The 17707-nt window shown below is 43.6% G+C and overlaps 1 protein-coding gene across 2 annotated transcripts; it reads left to right on the top strand.

Annotated features, from left to right (window-relative positions):
• The first annotated feature begins 6595 nt into the window (after positions 1-6595).
• Positions 6596-11334, top strand: LOC125511043 (putative CoA ligase CCL12). 2 transcript variants are annotated; one of them, XM_048676325.2, is made up of 14 exons: positions 6597-7021; positions 7390-7519; positions 7623-7882; positions 7993-8194; positions 8272-8312; positions 8532-8654; positions 8811-8884; positions 9001-9221; positions 9495-9589; positions 9671-9887; positions 9965-10090; positions 10441-10539; positions 10629-10838; positions 10910-11334. In XM_048676325.2, exons 1-14 carry the CDS (start codon positions 6744-6746, stop codon positions 11021-11023), a joined length of 2190 nt encoding a protein of 729 aa, XP_048532282.2. In that variant the 5' UTR covers positions 6597-6743; the 3' UTR covers positions 11024-11334. The 2 variants fall into 2 exon arrangements, with proteins under 2 accessions (XP_087378158.1, XP_048532282.2); XM_087522032.1 differs by having other exon boundaries at positions 6596-7021; positions 9495-9887.
• Positions 11335-17707: the final 6373 nt, after the last annotated feature.

The following is a 17707-nucleotide window of genomic DNA, read 5'->3' as shown; positions in this document are numbered from 1 at the left end:
ATTTTTTCTAGGGAGAAGGGGGTTGCGAATCTAGGAGAGAGAGCGGTCGTATTCCCTAAAATGCCCGATTGTTTTCCCTAAAAAACGCTTGGTGGTTTAACTCCCTGATTACTGCAGCAATTAACGTGATACTTCTATTTGCTATGGGACGTGCATGCATATGCATTGGTTGCATGCTCCTTATTTCTGGCACTATGGAGTTCTCGCCCTCTAATTATCCAGCCTGCTGATTTCTTCCCCTCAAGCGTCGCGCATATAGGTGGAGGATATGGAGCGAGATCGAGGGGGGAAAATTGTCATTGTCCCTTCATGACCTGCTGGGTTAATAAATTCGAACGAATGAGGTACTAATTATTTGTGATAATTGTTTTAGAAAATAAATGATGACATGGATGCATGGCTGCATTATGCATGTCGATTGGTTGGTGTTTGGGACTGAGCGCTGATGTGGTATTTATGCTGATGTGGACAGTTTGCATGTAGAGAGAATTGTTAGTAATGGGGATCAACTTCTTAAGAATAGAGGATTTCACTCATTTCTGCTGTGTTCTTTCCGTTTTAGACAGGACTCACCCATCCACCCAATGCTTTTTAGATCGCTCGTGCGCTGCAACAGGAGAAAAAAAACATAATCTTCAGTGGCCATGATCACATTTTGCTACATCACCGAGATACACTATCACTCTCTATTTCGTGAAATCATGAACATTTTTTTAAACTCGTGAACATATTTGAAATCATGGGCATTTTTCAAATTCATGAACACTTTTACAAATTTTCGAACATTTTCTAAAATAAAGAACATTTTTTGAATTCATTAACATTTTATACTATTTGCAAACATTTCTTTAAAAATTGTGAACAATTTTTAAACAATTTTCTTTAATCAAGGAACATTTCTAGAATGGATGAACATTGTTTTGGAAATTGGTGGATCAATTTTTGAAATTCAAGAATATTTTTTGGATTTAGTGAATATTTTTTTCAAATGCATGATCATTTTTTGAATCAGCGAACATTTATGAATGAATAAACTATTTTGTAAGTCACGAACAATTTTGGAATTTTTAGGATATTTTCCATTCATGAATATTTTTTGAATTTGCGAAATTTTGTTCAATCTTATTAACATTTTTTAATAATGATTTTTTAAACCATGAACATTTTTTTATTTTTCCTAAACATTTTTTATAAAATTATGAACATTTTATGTTTTATTAAACGTTTTATTTCAAAATTCTCATTTTTTTTAATTTTTGAGTCCCAATTATGTAAAGGAGAAAAAAACAAAAACTGGAAAAAAATAGAAAAATGAATTTTAGAAACAGGCCGCCTGGACATGATCCGGCCCAAACGGGCACCTCCCAGCGCGCAGAGTGCAGTATAGAAGGTCCCTACTGTATGGGCCGGCCCAGGCAAGGATTCCGATGTGTGAAACGTTTTTTTATCACTTACTAGCAAGATGCCTGTGCATTGCACGGAACATCAAGATGCATTTTTTTTTACAAAACATCTGTTGTGATTGACCCATGCAAGAGTAATCCCATGTGTAAAAACTAATGATATCTCAAGAAATTTATCGGAAAAATGGTATCTCGAGAATTTCATCGAAAAAATGATATCTCGAGAAAGATGAGAGATAAGGTGAGGAGGAGTGGGGCGTGGTGGTGACTGGTGGTCGGACTGGGCAGAGGCATGGGGATGGACGGCGCCGGCAGCGGCCACCATGTCAGATTGTTCCAGAGACTTCCTTTTTTAATTGCTCAGCAATGAGGTTGTGGGAGATAAGGATGAACGAGGCAATGCCTTATCTGTAATTGTGGAGAGAGGTGCGGTTTTTTTTGTAAAATTGTCATAGTTTGCTTTCTATCCATCGGATGTAGATCGGACGGTCTATATTACAAGATGACAGGCACATCATCATCACCAACTCGATTTTTTATATTTTTTTATCACTTATAGGTGGCATTGGCGGGTAATATTTTGCAAGTTTGGGGTCAATTTTTGTGACGTACTGCAAGAAGCAATAGCCCTTTTTTTTACGAAAAGGCCTTCATTGCTACTTTATTATCTCAAATCAAACTTACATCATTTGCTAAAGCATTCAAAATAAAACTCGGAGGTGTATCCGACCACACCATCGGTGGATTACCCCTCCCATAGCTAGCTAATTTATGAGCAACCATGTTTGTCTCTCTAAAACAATGTTCAATAATAACCTTCCCGAAACCTTATAGTAAACTACGACAATCATCTAGAATTGGTGCAGCCACGAGTGTGTATCCTTCATTCATTTTCAGAGCATCCGTGATGATCATACTGTCCGAGTAGATCATGATCTTATCATAGCCAAGGCACCGTATGAACATGATACCCTGCCTGAAGGCCTCAGCCTCTGCTGATACGACATCACCAACGTGTGTCGTCCGTGTTGCTGCAGCCGCAATGAAACCTCCGACATGGTCGCGCACCACCATCCCACACCCTCCCGTGTGGTCTTCCTCGGTGAAGGCTGCGTCTACATTCAGAATTTGCACCCCGACTTGCACTCTTTTCCATGTATTCTAACGATCCACTCGACTTGGCTCACTCACAGCACGTTCATAGTTCAGTGACATAGCTCGGATGGACATCGACATAGCCCTTTTATTATTAGGTATAGATTTTAAAAGTTTATACCACAAATCTGTTTTTTAGAACCCTGTTTATTATTAGGCATATGAAAACGTCAACTATTTTGTAAAAAGGTTAGAAAGTCACATGACCAGAGAACGATTTGATCCATATAAGAAACACAACCGAATTGTTCTTAGCATGATTAGCTCCCAAGTGAATCCTAACCAATCTAGCAGACACTACTCTCCAAAAGTTAATAGATGGTGTTGTTGATGATGACTCCTTACCGTTGTGCTTCAAATGATAGTCTCCCCAACACTCAAACACTCTCTCATATATTTGGCTTTGGTAGAAGACAGGATTGAATGAAAAGCAACTTGAGAAAGGCTAGAAATCAAGGTTCAAATGGTTGGATTGAAATATCTTGATCTCAACACATGAGTAGGTGGTTCGCTCTCAGAAATGAGTAATGGAAGTAGTGGTTCGTTCTGATGGCTCTCTTAGAGAGTAGGTGGTGGTGGAGGGGTATAAATAGGCAGCACAAAAAATCCAACCGTAACAAGTCTTTGACCCAACTCGGTGACACCGATTCAAAAATCTCAGTGAGACCGACTAGTGTAAAAGACTTGACCGTTGAAGGTTCCGGTGAGATTGATCAGAACATCTCGGTGAGACCGATGTGCAGGGCAAGACCTCGTTTCGGTAGTTCCAATAGTTTCATCTTGGTAATTCCAAAATGAAGCAACTTCATTACAGAAACTTAGTTAGGCCATCTCGGTGATACCAAGATACATATTGGTTGTACCGAAATGTTAGGGTTTGGCATGTGGCAGTGTATGGGGTCATTTTTGGTGGGTCCGGATGGGAACAATTTGGTGGGACCGAGATGGACTTTAGGGTTTTGGATGAAAGTGATGTGGATAAGTGGTTGAGGATTTTGGAGCAATACCACTAAGCACTTAAGCAATTGAGTCATGATCAAAACCTCGCCCCCTTTTAATAGTATTGGCTTTCCTGTGGGCTCAATGTGATCTTGATGTGATCTTGGATCACTTAACAAAAAATATAGAGTGTTGGAGCTTTGCCAATTCTTGTCCTTAGCATTTTGAGGGGTCCACAATCAATAGTCCTTGCCTTGCCAATCATTGATCTTCTCTGAAATCTATCATCAACGAGCATTAGACCAATGACTTATATGTTGTTATTAATTATCAAAACCACCCGGAGATTAGTTGCACTTTCACCAAGCTAAGAGAACTTAGCGGCGCCTCACGGGATCAGACCACCTGCTTGATCGGTTTGGAGGCAGAGCACTACCAAGGCCACATCGCGGTTAGCTCAACCCCTTGTTTAAGCATGTCAACTATTGTCCTGTCATAACTAACCACGACGTGTTTCTTTCTTAGGACCACCTCAAGGACGAAAAGTTCCTCAACACACCCATCGAGAACTATGCCTAGATGCAACATATCTTCTCCATTGGGATGGTAACCGGCAAGCATGCCATGGGCTCCAGTGAGCCGCTTGGTTCACCCATGCCTAACTATCCAAACACCCAGGAGTCAGAGACCATCATCCTTGATGGTCCTGATAAGGGTGGTAGGCACATTCCTGTGCTTGATAGAAAGAGGGGCGGCTTGATGGAGGACGGGTTGAGCGTCTTCAGCAGCATGACTGAGACCGTCAAGGAGGTGGAAACCGCCATTAGGAAGAGCGAACCGGTCAGAGTCCACCCAAACCTCTACGCCGCAGTCATGGACCAAGGTGGCTTAAGCCTAGAGGTTCTCATTGTTGTTTTGAGCCATCTGCTGGACAATAAGGCTAAGGGTGTTGTGTTTGTTGCCATAGAAGACACCCATAGGGTGCTCTGTCTTAGAACATGGCTGGGCAAACACTACTATTAGTGTTGTTTCAAGTGGTGGTGACGAGGTGCATGATCCTCGATGACGATGACAATGACGACGCATATTTTGTGGTAGTTAGGGTTTGAAAACTACCGATGGTATGTATATACTAATGATGTGGTATATACTAACCCCTCATGCTGATAACAAATTTGCGGTGGTAGGATTACACTCTCTTTTGGATGTAGTGATAGGATGACATCATAGTAGTGATAGGATGAACTTGCTATGCCACATGATCATGCATGCCTTCTTCTGTTACATGTCTAGCGTGCTCCATTGCTTGCCACTTAAATAGTTGCTCTTCTACCATGCTAGGAGAAATGTTATGTGGTGTTCCGAGGAAGGGTTCCAGGGATTTACAGCTCATGAAAAACACGCGGCAAACAAGTGACGTATTATAAAAACAGCCACTACAGAGGATTTAATAATAGGCAGGGTCAAAAAATGCACACTCCAAAACCGTGCTCAGGAGGCAGGCAGTGTTGAAGTTGGCAAGTCGAATTGATAGTTTTGGCTGAAGAACTTTATCATCATTGTCTAATTCATTGTGACTGCAATGTAGCACGCACGCACGCACGCACGGCGCCACGCTTCCTACCTAACCACACCTACCCAGCAAAGCAACCAAACTCGAGCCTTATTAGGACGCGTCTAGCCGGTGGCCAGCTGCCCACTAGCACTCCGTGGTGGCCGGCCGAAAAAGGTAAGTTTTTGTCTTCCTGGCTCGTATTAGAAAAAGTAAACAGGTGTGGACATATGTGAAGAGGATAAATAATTGCAAAGCATCCATGTGAACAGATGTGAACGCATTTAATTTGTGTTTTCAGTTTTTTTAAAAAATCATAACTTTCAAACCGCGTGTCGAAATTAAGATTCGTTTTCACTTTTGGAACCCTCGTGGCGTGCTCTTCGAAACTAGATCCCGCATGGCTATGTTTTGACGAAAAAAAATTTGTGCAATTTTCTCTCCGTTTTGTGCAACTGCCTAGCCGTCGGTGTGCAACTACCTGACAGAGATGTGCAACTTTTCTCCTATACCGTAAACATGCAGATTTTATTGATGGTGCAAAACTAACTCCTTCTCATTGATGGTGCAAAACTAACTCCTTCCAATGAGATGTGCAACTTCGTCTGTTATCCAGGCCAACTGCATAGTAGTTGATCTGCAACTTTTCCCTGCTCGTGGATGTGCTTCACTATTTGCTGCATCGACCAACAACCTAACAGTGGATGTGCAACTTCGTATACTGCCACGGCCAACTGTCTAACTGTGATTTGCAACTTTCTCTCGTACCCCATGGATGTGTAGTTTTCCTGCTAGCACATGGCCCAAACCACCCCCTAGTGAGTTTTGCAACTTTAGCACTCTGTTTATATGCAAACTTTTTACAACCCTCATGAATGTCAATTTTTTACCATTCAACTGTCCCTGCCTGTGAGATGTGCAGCTTCGTAAGTTGCCCCTGGCCAACTACCTAGCAGACTATGTGCAACTCTGTTTGTTGGTCCCGCCAACTGAAAATACAGGTCCACAAATAGAGAGCGTAAGGAGTTGCACATTGATTAATAGGCAGTTGGCTTGAACGATAGACTAAGTTGCACATATCCCTTGCGGGGGAGGTGGGGGTAGGGTGTGCCAACAGTGAAAAACTATGCATCTACGAGTAGGGAGGAGAGTTGCACAACGACTACTAGGTAGTTGGTCGGGACAGTAGACTAGTTGCACCATATAGCACGAAAGTTGGCATCGGAAAAAATTCATCGAAACATACCCATGTGGGATCTAGTTTCAAAAATCTTGTCACGAGAAATCCAACGATGAAGACGGATCTAAATTCTGACGTATGGTTTGAAAGATACGACTTTTTAAAAATTTAAAAAATCCGAAATAAATAGACGTGAATCTGTTTTTCATCACATGTGACAAGTCTGACCACATTTAATGCTAATAGTCACATGCACTAGCAGATAATATATGCATGTATGATGTGAGTGACAGAGCGGCCGCTCGTTCTCTCCAATGAGCGCGCGCGCACTTTTAAGATTTCTGGTTTTCTTTTTATTAATTTCTGGTCTTTCTCGTCGTCGTCGTCCTCGTCAGACCAGCAAGTCAAAATGAAATGCCTGCGCCGATAACATAGCAGTGTCACTAGCACTCTCGCGCGAAGTCCGCGACCGCGAGGCAGGCGGAGAGCGAGCGAGCAGCCGAGCAGGCGGGCCATGGCGGCCACCGCGAGGGGCGGCGTGGGCGAGATCCGGGCGGGCGACGTGGAGGCGGCCGGGCTCGCCGCGGCGGACGCGGGGCCCTTCCTCGCCGCGCTCCGCTTGGCGACCGGCAAATACGGCGGCGACGCGGCCGCCGCGTGGGCGGCGGTCGTGGCGGCGGGGGTGCTGCGGCCGGACCACCCGCACGCGCTCCACCAGCTGGTCTACTACTCCGTCTACGCCGGCTGGGACCGCGCCAAGCGGGGCCCGCCGCCCTACTGGTTCCCCTCCCCGTAAGTCTCGCCGTCCGCCGTCCATTTTTCTTCTGGAAGTACGGCTGAACAGGGGTTCTGTCCCGGAGCTTAATTTGCTACCAACTGCTTGATCCAATCGGGTAGTGGGAGGACCGTTTGCTGGTGATGGGAGCAATCAATGGCTAATCAACGGTGAAAGAGACTGCTAGTCTAATTCCACCAACCAATTAAGCTCATGGTTCCATTTAACCCAGCATTTAGCCTAACAACAAAAGTTAAGACGCGGTACTATTTTGGTACCAGCTTATAACTGGTCTGTGGATTCGCATCATTTGACACTGCTATGTGATAGGACGATCGGTATATGTATACTTCACTTCATGACACGATTATCGCGATTGTTGCAGGATTGACTGCAAGGAAACGAATCTTGGGAGAGTGATGGGAGAGAATGGACCCAAGCTGTTAGGAGCATCATATAAGGATCCAATTTCAAGCTTTGGCCTCTTCCACAAATTCTCTGTTCATAATCAGGAGGTCAGCTTTTTTCTTTCTAAATTCACAGTGCAAGTGGACAACTAGAGCATCAGTTCAGAGTTTTTATTTCTTCATAATAACCTCCTAGGTGATCATTGCATAGGTCTACTGGAAAATAGTGCTGAAGGAGCTCTCCATCAAGTTTGTACGAGAACCAACATCGATTCTAGATGCGTCAGATAAATCAAAGAAGGGAGGAATATGGTTCCCAGGTGCAGTGCTCAACATTGCTGAATGTTGTCTGCTACCTTGGCCTTCCCAGAGCAAGACCGATGATAGCACAGCTATTGTCTGGAGGGATGAGGGCTTTGACGATTACCCAGTGAACCGTATGTCGTTGAAGGAGCTTCGCACCCAAGTGATGTATGCATCTCTTAACAAATTAAGAGTAGGGGGCATGCAGAAACCTTTAATTCTCTTCTTTTCTATTCTACAATTTCATCATCATGGTATTGTTGCTTTGGTATTTTCAGGACTGTTGCAAATGCCCTTGATACCATGTTCCAAAAGGGCGACCGGATTGCAATAGACATGCCCATGACGTGCAATGCGGTCATTGTTTATTTGGCAATCATCCTTGGAGGCTTTGTTGTGGTGGGAATAGCAGACAGTTTCGCACCTCAGGAGATTGCGACTCGCATGAGGGTCGCAAAAGCAAAGGCAATCTTTACTCAGGTTTGACCATAGAAACGAGCAAGTCTTATGATCATCAGTACTGTAGTATTGCTTATACTAATTTCTTGAGATTTCAGGATTTCATAATTAGGGGAGGGAAGAAATTTCCACTTTATAGGTATATGATTGATCAAATTATTTAGTTAATATCTGTGTTTCAGTAACTTAATTTGCTCAACTTTAACAAGCAATGTAGTTATTTGGTAGGATCACATCTTGCGAAAATAATCATTTTGCTTTGATTTAACAATATAGGTTTCATTTATACTTTTTGCGTGAAAATACTGAACTATCACAACAATTATCAGCACTCATCTAAGTAGATCTAATTCTTCAGCCGTGTCATGGAAGGGACTTCATCCAAAGCTATTGTGATCCCTGCAACTGGAGACCTTCTTGGAGTTACACCAAGGAATGGTGACATATCCTGGAAAGATTTTCTTTCTCGTTCTGCTGGAAGGTATGCAACAAATTTGTTCCCTCCCATGACACACAATAATAAATGACTGTCGTGTTCAGAGGCTTTCTTTCCATGAAAACTTTAACACCTAGATTGCAAAACATACGTGATTTTGTGATGTGACCAACATGACACCTGTATATCTTGGATTTGCAGGTCATCGATATACTCTCCAGTTTATCAATCTGCAGACGCCCTAATTAATATACTGTTTTCATCAGGAACAACTGGTATAGACTACCCTGAGTTGTTTCTGACGCTGTTTCCTTTTATCTTTGGTTGCACTGTTTCTCTCGTTGACAACTTCATGCGTGATTTTGATCTGTTCTATTTGATTTTGGTGCAGGGGAGCCAAAAGCTATACCATGGACACAACTTTGTCCCATAAGATGTGGAGCTGATACCTGGGGACATTTGGATGTTCGCCCAAAGGACATAGGCTGCTGGCCTACAAATCTGGGTTGGGTTATGGGACCTATTCAACTATTCTCATCCTTTCTAAATGGTGCGACGTTGGCTTTATATCATGGTTCTCCTCTTGGACGTGGCTTCTGCAAATTTGTCCAGGTGTGGCCTATGTTGCACCATCTCTTGGTTTAAACTGCTAAAGTCGATTTAACCTTGTGTGGATTTCTTTTAGTTAAGTAGGGTTTTGCCATGAGCTTATTTAGGTATCCAGTACTTGTCTTGAATTGAGCATAGATAAAGCTTATTGGCTACCTAATTAACCTCAGTCTGTGGATGCTAGGATTTAGTCAAAAGTCCCTGCATATTAAATTAGAAGCTAAATATAAATTGCTCTTACTCATGTGCTTCATGGTAATGTCCATTAACTTGCAGGATGCCCGTGTGAGTGTATTAGGGTCTGTGCCTAGCTTGGTGAAATCATGGAAGGCTGGTAATCTTACTGAAGGGCTAGACTGGACCAAAATCAGGCAAGTTGCTACTTACACTGTTAGAAAGCACTCGATTTCATCACAACCTCGTCGAAAGGAGCTACAATTCTGGAATTGCAGGGTACTTGCCACAACAGGGGAGGCTTCTGATATTGATGATAATCTGTGGCTATCTTCACGTACCTGTTACAAACCCATTGTTGAGTGCTGTGGTGGCACAGAGCTGGCATCCTCATACATTCAAGGGAGTCTTCTGCAGCCACAAGCTTTTGGAGCTTTCAGTGGTGCATCGATGTCCACTGGGTTTGTCATACTCGATGAGCAGGGAAATCCATATGTAAGTATTGTCCGTAGAATATTCTAAGTTTGGTGATTGTGTTCGCTGCATTAACCATTTGATGTTTGCTGTGACAGCCTGATGATCTACCTTGTTCTGGAGAAGTGGGCCTCTTCCCTTTATATTTTGGTGCTACTAATCGGCTTCTCAATGCTGACCATGATAAGGTTTACTTCGATGGAATGCCCATTTACAGAGGACGGGTATGCAGTCGAATACCTCAGTTTTTCAAATCTAAACTGCTGGAAAAAATATGAAGATATTCGATATTTGCAGTAGTCAACATTTTAAGCTTTATAAAATCACTATGTTCTCCAAGTTTTCCAGTGGAGCCCTACCGAGAAGATGAGAAGCACATATGTTATTCAGACATGTTATTGTTCTCTGACATAAGTTTCAGTGATTAGTGTGCTATGAAAAAAGTAGCAACGTCTTAGTCAATGTTCCCTTTGCTGAACCAACCAAATAAATCTAACTACATGCTGTTAGAAGTTATCAGTAATAACCAGAATGGTTAAAAACTTAACACGTTGTAACAGTACTTCTGTTGCAGCAACTCCGACGACATGGAGATATAATCCAGAGGACAGTAGGTGGTTACTATATCGTGCAGGGCAGAGCAGACGATACTATGAATCTTGGAGGGATTAAGGTTGAAGCTCTTCCTTTTAATGTTTTCAGTCTCTTGTTATCATCCTTGCATTTCATGAAACCAATTCAATGTTGCTCTTGCACGAACAGACAAGTTCAGTGGAGATCGAACGGGTTTGTAATGGAGCCGATGAGGGTTTGCTAGAAACAGCAGCTGTTGGCATCAAACCTTCCGGCGGGGGACCAGAACAACTGGCTATCTTGGCAGTGCTAAAAGATAGATCGGCACCATACGATGCAAATATTCTGAAGGGAAAGTTCCAGACAGCCATCCAGAAGAACCTCAATCCCCTTTTCAGGGTAAGAGTCTCTCTTTCTAAAGTTCAGTTCACATGATCAGATGGGCGCATGTATAATGAGGGAATTGACAGGTGAGCTACGTCAAAGTCGTCCCCGAGTTCCCGAGAACTGCTTCGAACAAGCTGCTGAGAAGGGTCCTGAGGGATCAGCTGAAGCAAGAACTTGCAAGTCGCAGCAAGCTATAATGCACCTGAGGGCCAATTATCTCTTTTCAACAAGAAAATGGCTCTTCATAATCCAAGTTTATTGAACTAATGGTGTGTTACATAAGCGATGGTTCGATTCCCTTTCATTCACTTCATTGAGGGTGTGTAGTTTCATAACACTTGTTATTGTATTGTATGTGTTCAGCGCATTAGAAGTAATAAGGCGATGGCTTGCTAAAATCGGACCACTCTGTATGTTTGAAGGTTTTTAAGCCATCACATTTTCTTATGTTTTCTCTTTACATCTTTATAAAACAAGATGAGCGGCATTATGTAGTGTCAGATCAAAACTCGGATATGTTTTTGTTACTCTTGCAAACTAATGATTTTATAATCTGAACTTCTTTAGACAATTTCTAAAGTATCAAGTATCCATTTAAAGTACGTATCAAATTCAAATCTGAATATGCAAGTTTCCATATATACCAGTCATGCATGATCCCACGTCTGAAAGATTAATACTTACATCCTCCGTTCCAAAATATATGTCGTTCTGGTAAGCTAAGCTAGTCTAGTAGAACGACATGTATTTTGAAACAGAGGTAGTAAATATGTTTTGATCATATACTACTGTAAAACAAAATCCATATCAGTGACTCTGCACGCACGCCCTGCGTAGGCGGCTAATTTGTCTTGTGGGAAGCTCAGGTGGGTGTAAGTTTTAATCTACCAATTTTCCAACCTAAAATCTAAAAAGTGCATACGCACTATTTGGAGACAACAAGCGCCGAGCTTCCTAGCCATGCATGAGTTGTTTTTTATCTGCTAGTGCATGTCGTTATCAGTATTTAATGTGTTCATACTGGTTAGTCCGATTTGAAAAAAACAGGTTCACGTATAATTATTTTGGTTTTCCGAATTTTTAAAAAGCTATATCTTTCAAACCGCGTGTCGGAATTCAGATCCGTGTTCACTGTTAAATTCTTTGCGACGAGATCTTTGAAACTAGATCCCGCATGGGTATGTTTCGACTAAATTTTTTTATGCCAACTTTGGCACTATATTGTGCAACTTCAATACTGCTTTGTGCAACTTTAGTACTGCATGATGCAATTTTTTTGATACACAGTTTTTTGGAGCTGCATCCACAGTAGTTATAGTTGCACACATAATAGTTTTAGTTGGCACATGCATGGCCACAGAGTTGCACAATCTGGTCCGCATAGTCACATATGAATTGTCATAGCTTGTAATGTAGTCTAGTTGCGCATACATTGATGTTTAGTTGGCTTGTAACATAGTCTAGTTGCACATACATTAATGTTTAGTTGGCAGGAAGACTAGTTGTACATACGTATGCTTAGTTGGCTTGTAATATAGTCTAGTTACACGCACATTGATGTTTAGTTAGCAGGACACTAGTTGCACACACACATGCACAATTGACGTGACAATGTAGTCTAGTTGCACACACATTGATATTTAGTTGGCAGGACTATTGGCACACACATGCTTAGTTGACGCGGCAATGTAGCCTAGTTGCACACACATTGATGTTTAGTTGGCACGACTATTGGCACGCACATATGCTCAGTTGGCGCGGCAATGTAGTCTTGTTGCACAGACATTGATATTTAGTTGGCAAGAAAACTAGTTCGTCGAAACATCCCCATGCCGGACCTACTTTTGAAGAGCATGCCGCGAGGATTCCAACAGTGAAAACGAATCTTAATTTCGATGCGCGGTTTGAAAGTTATGGTTTTTAAAAAAACTAAAAACATGAATTAAATGCGTTCACATTTATTCATATATATATGATTTGTAATTATTTATTCTCTTTACATATGTCCACGTCTATTTTTTCTAATATGAGTCAGAGAGATAAAAACTTACCTTTTTCGGCTGGCCACCATGAAAGGCTAGTGGACAGCTGGCCGCCGGTTAGACGCGTCCATTTAGCAATGGGTGTCAAAGCTGAAGGGGCCAAAAGCTTGAATCAGGACACCCATCTGTTTGTTCTTGCAGAGGACGGCTATATCATCTCATCTGTCCGTGCCAAATAGCTGAAGGAGTCAAGCTTGAGGGAAGATGGAAAAAGTAACCCCGGAGCACATGGTGCTACGTTGATCATATCTCGAAATTCAAATTCTTGTGGCGATTCTAATCTCCACTCTAGAGGGCTGTGGCGAACAGAGTCACACACGGTCACAAAGACATAGCCTTCTTCTACGTGAGCTTTGGCCACAGAGTGTTTGCTCTTGCACTGATGCTATTTCTGTCTTTTACATACCTTCCTAGAGTGTCTCCAGTTTCTGCAATCTTCCGCAGCATCTATTTCACACCTGCATCACCAGGAGATGATGCGGTGGACGCGTGATGGTGAGACCCTCTCTACCATGTGGCATGGGCCCACCTATAAGGCAAAGTGGACAAGTGGAGCGCAGCTATTTAACCAACTATAGGCCAGTAGGCAGGGCACGCAGTGTGTGTGATGTTATCTCTGAACTCTCTCACCTAATCTGTACCTCCTCCCTTGGAAAGAAACCCCTCTCCCAAGTCTCGATCTCATCCCCTTTCCCCTCTTGGATTCGATCCTGCGTTGATGAGTTCATGACAGTTGGTAATCAGAGCTAGATTTTGCCCCACAAATTTTTCTTCGCTGCCACTCATCCTCTCTCGATCGAGCCGTAACATCCACCGCTGCGGGTGCGGTCTTGCTCTGGCGAGATCCGCTCGAAATCCCCAGCGGGGTTGGCCTGATTTGGAGCAAGTGCGACGGCGTCGCCCAGCAAACCCTCTGCTCAAACTCGCCATATCATCACCGCCATGCCGGAGTCCATGGGAGAGCTCAAGGCGATGCTGCAGGCGCTCCTGAAGCGCTTCGACGAGACCACGCTTGCGAACGACAAGCAGCGCGAGGCCCAGATTGCGTACAACACGCAGGTCTTCTCCGATCTGGCGCACATCCGCAAGCAGCTGGACCTCATTCAAGCCGACGTCGATGAGGTGTGTCAGCAACGCGAGCCGCCACCTTCGCCGTCCGCCACCGAGCGTCACCGACATAATGGCGCGGACCACCACGACGGCGACACCCAGGCCTCTGCGGTGACGTCGTTGGAGCACGGTCGCGGGTCTCGTCCTCAGGGCCCCGCCGTTCGCCTCGCCAACAACGGACCGCCCCTGCTTCCTACGCGGCAACCTCTGCAGTTCGCGGGCGTCGGGCAGACGACCGCGTTCATGGCGGGCCGCGGTTCGCACCATGGGTCGCAGGAGGAGTACACGGTCAAGCCACCCAAGCACGATTTTCCCCACTTCGACGGCGACGCGCCCAACCTGTGGATCGACCGCTGCATCGCCTACTTCGACCTGTACCGCGTTCTGCCGCACAGTTGGGTGACCACGGCCTCGCTCTACATCGACGGCCACGCGATGCACTAGTTCCAGGCGTACCGGCAGACGCACCGAGCGCCAACCTGGGAAGAGTTCACCGCGGCCATCATCAGCGAGTTCGCACCGGACGAGTTTGAGGTGGAGATGCATAAGCTGCTGCAGCTCCGCCAAACCGGCACCGTCTCCGAGTACAGGACGACGTTCGAGGCTCACATGTATCACCTGCTCGCCCTCGACGCGTCGCTCAACCCCAAGTTGTTCATCACTCAGTTCCTTTTGGGCTTGCGCGCGGTTCGTCTTCAGGAGCCGACCAGCATAACACGCGCCGCGGTGTTGGCCCAGATCGTGGAGGAGGAGGCAGGCATGCAACGTGCTCGACCACGGATCATTCCGGCGGGGCGACCACCTCCCCTACCGCTTCCTCCCCGGGTTGTGGGGGCGCCACGGCCAGGAGGCGCTGCAGTGCCCAACGATGACCTGGCACGCTCAGTTGAATCGAGTGGGAGTTGATCTTCCAGATTGTCTGAGTACAACAATCACTTGAATCGAGTGGGAGTTGATCTTCCAGATGAAATAGTGATGGTTCTCCGAAGTCATTACCACCAAGCTGCTAGAGCTTCGTGATGAACTATGATATATCAGGGACATATATGATGATCCTTGAGATATTCACGATGTTTGACACCGCGAAAGTAGAAATCAAGAAGGAGCATCAATTGTTGATGGTTGGTGAAACCACTAGTTTCAAGAAGGGCAAGGGAACAAAGGGATACTTCATGAAACGGCAATTCAGCTGCTGCTCTAGTGAAGAAACCCAAGGTTGAACCCAAACCCGAAACTGAGTGCTTCTGTAATAAGGGGAACAGCCACTGGAGCAGAATTACCCTAGATACTTGGTAGATTAGAAGGCTGGCAAGGTCGATAGAAGTATATTGGATATACATTATGTTAATGTGTCCTTTACTAGTACTCCTAGTAGCACCAGGGTATTAGATACCGGTTCGGTTGCTAAGTGTTAGTAACTCGAAATAAAAGCTACGGAATAAACGGAGACTAGCTAAAGGTGAGCTGACGATATGTGTTGGAAGTGTTCTCAATGTTGATATGATCAAGCATCGCACGCTCCCTCTACCATCGAGATTGGTGTTTGCGTTGAGCATAGACATGATTGGATTATGTCTATCGCAATACGGTTATTCATTTAAGGAGAATAATGGTTACTCTGTTTATTTGAATAATACCTTCAATGGTCTTACACCTAAAATGAATGGTTTGTTGAATCTCGATCGTAGTGATACACATGTTCATGCCAAAAGATAGTAATGATAGTACCACCTACTTGTGGCACTGCCACGTAAGTCATATCGGTATAAAACGCATGAAGAAGCTCCATGTTGATGGATCTTTGGACTCACTCGTTTTTGAAAAGTTTGAGACATGCGAACCATGCCTATTGGTGTATATGCATGAAGAAACTCCATGCAAATGGACCGTTTGGACTCACTTGATTCTGAATCACTTGAGACATGCAAATCATACCACATGGGCAAGATGACTGAAAGCTTCGGTTTCAGTAAAATGGAACTAGAAAGCAACTTGTTGGAAGTAATACATTTTTGATGTGTGCAGTCCAATGAGTGCTGAGGCATGTAGTGGATATCATTATGTTCTTACTTCACAGATGATTTGAGTAGATGTTGAGTATATTTACTTGATGAATCACGAGTCTGAATTATTGAAAGGTTCAAGTAATTTCAGGGTGAAGTTGAAAGATCGTCGTGACAAGAGGATAAAATATCTATGATATGATCATAGAGATGAATATCTGAATTACGAGTTTGGCACAGAATTAAGACATTGTGGAAATTGTTTCACAACTAATACAGCCTGGAACACCATAGTGTGATGGTGTGTCCGAACATCATAACTGCACCCTATTGGATATGATGCATACCATGATGTCTCTTATCAAATTACCACAATAGTTTATGGGTTAGGCATTAGAGACAACCACATTCACTTTAAGTAGGGCACCACGTAATTCCGATGAGATGACACCGTATGAACTATGGTTTAGAGAAACCTAAGCTGTCATTTCTTAAAAGTTTGGGGCTGCGACGCTTATGTGAAAAAGTTTCAGGCTGATAAGCTCGAACCCAAAGCGGATAAATGCATCTTCATAGGACACCCAAAACAGTTGGGTATACCTCCTATCTCAGATCCGAAAGCAATAAGGGATTGTTTCTAGAATCGGGTCCTTTCTCGAGGAAAAGTTTCTCTCGAAAGAATTGAGTGGGAGGATGGTGGAGACTTGATGAGGTTATTGAACCGTCTCTTCAACTAGTGTGTGGCAGGGCACAGGAAGTTGTTCCTGTGGCACCTACACCAATTGAAGTGGAAGCTTATGATAGTGATCATAAAACTTCAGATCAAGTCACTACCAAACCTCGTGGGATGACAAGGATGCGTACTACTTCAGAGTGGTACGTGATCCTGTCTTGGAAGTCATGTTGCTAGACAACAATGAACCTACGAGCTATGGAGAAGCGATGGTGGGCCTGGATTCCGATAAATGGCTCGAGGCCATAAAATCTGAGAGAGGATCCATGTATGAAAACAAAGTGTAGACTTTGGAAGAACTACTTGATGGTCGTAAGGCTGTTGAGTACAGATGGATTTTAAAAGGAAGATGGACAATGATGGTAAGTATTACCATTAAGAAAGCTCGACTTGTCGTTAAGATGTTTTTCGACAAGTTCAAGGAGTTGACTATGATGAGACTTTCTCACTCGTAGCGATGCTAAGAGTCTGTTGGAATTATATTAGCGATTACTGCATTATTTATGAAATCTTGCAGATAGGATGTCAAAACATTGTTTCCTCGACGATTTTCTTTTGAGGAAAGGTTATATGTGATACAACCTGAAGGTTTTGTCAATCCTGAAATATGCTAATAAGTATGCAAAGCTCCAGCAATCCTTCTGAGGACTGGAGTAAGCATCTCGGAGTTGGAATGTATGCTTTGATGAGATGATCAAAGATTTTGGGTTTATACAAAGTTTATGAGAAACTTGTATTTCCAAAGAAGTGAGTGGGAGCACTATAGAATTTCTGATGAATATATGTTGTTGATCGGAAATGACGTAGAATTTCTGGAAAGCATATAGGGTTATTTGGAAAGTGTTTTTCAATGGAAAGCCTGGATTAAGCTACTTGAACATTGAGCATCAAGATCTATAAGGATAGATCAAAACGCTTAATGGTACTTTCAAATGAGCACATACCTTGACATGATCTTGAAGGTGTTCAAGATGGATCAGTCAAAGAAGGAGT

This window comes from Triticum urartu, chromosome 5A (genome assembly GCF_056163025.1).
Source record: "Triticum urartu cultivar PI428250 chromosome 5A, HENAU_Tu73, whole genome shotgun sequence".
Lineage (NCBI taxonomy): Eukaryota > Viridiplantae > Streptophyta > Magnoliopsida > Poales > Poaceae > Triticum > Triticum urartu.
This window is presented reverse-complemented; position numbering and strand designations above follow the sequence as displayed.

Bases quoted from the DNA above. Each gene is read 5' to 3' on its own strand.
- LOC125511043 (XM_087522032.1), top strand. From the start codon at position 6,744: ATGGCGGCCACCGCGAGGGGCGGCGTGGGCGAGATCCGGGCGGGCGAC. The intron at 8,195-8,271 runs GTTTGACCATAG...TTGAGATTTCAG, and splicing joins CAAAGGCAATCTTTACTCAG to GATTTCATAATTAGGGGAGG. The intron at 8,885-9,000 runs GTATAGACTACC...ATTTTGGTGCAG, and splicing joins GTTTTCATCAGGAACAACTG to GGGAGCCAAAAGCTATACCA.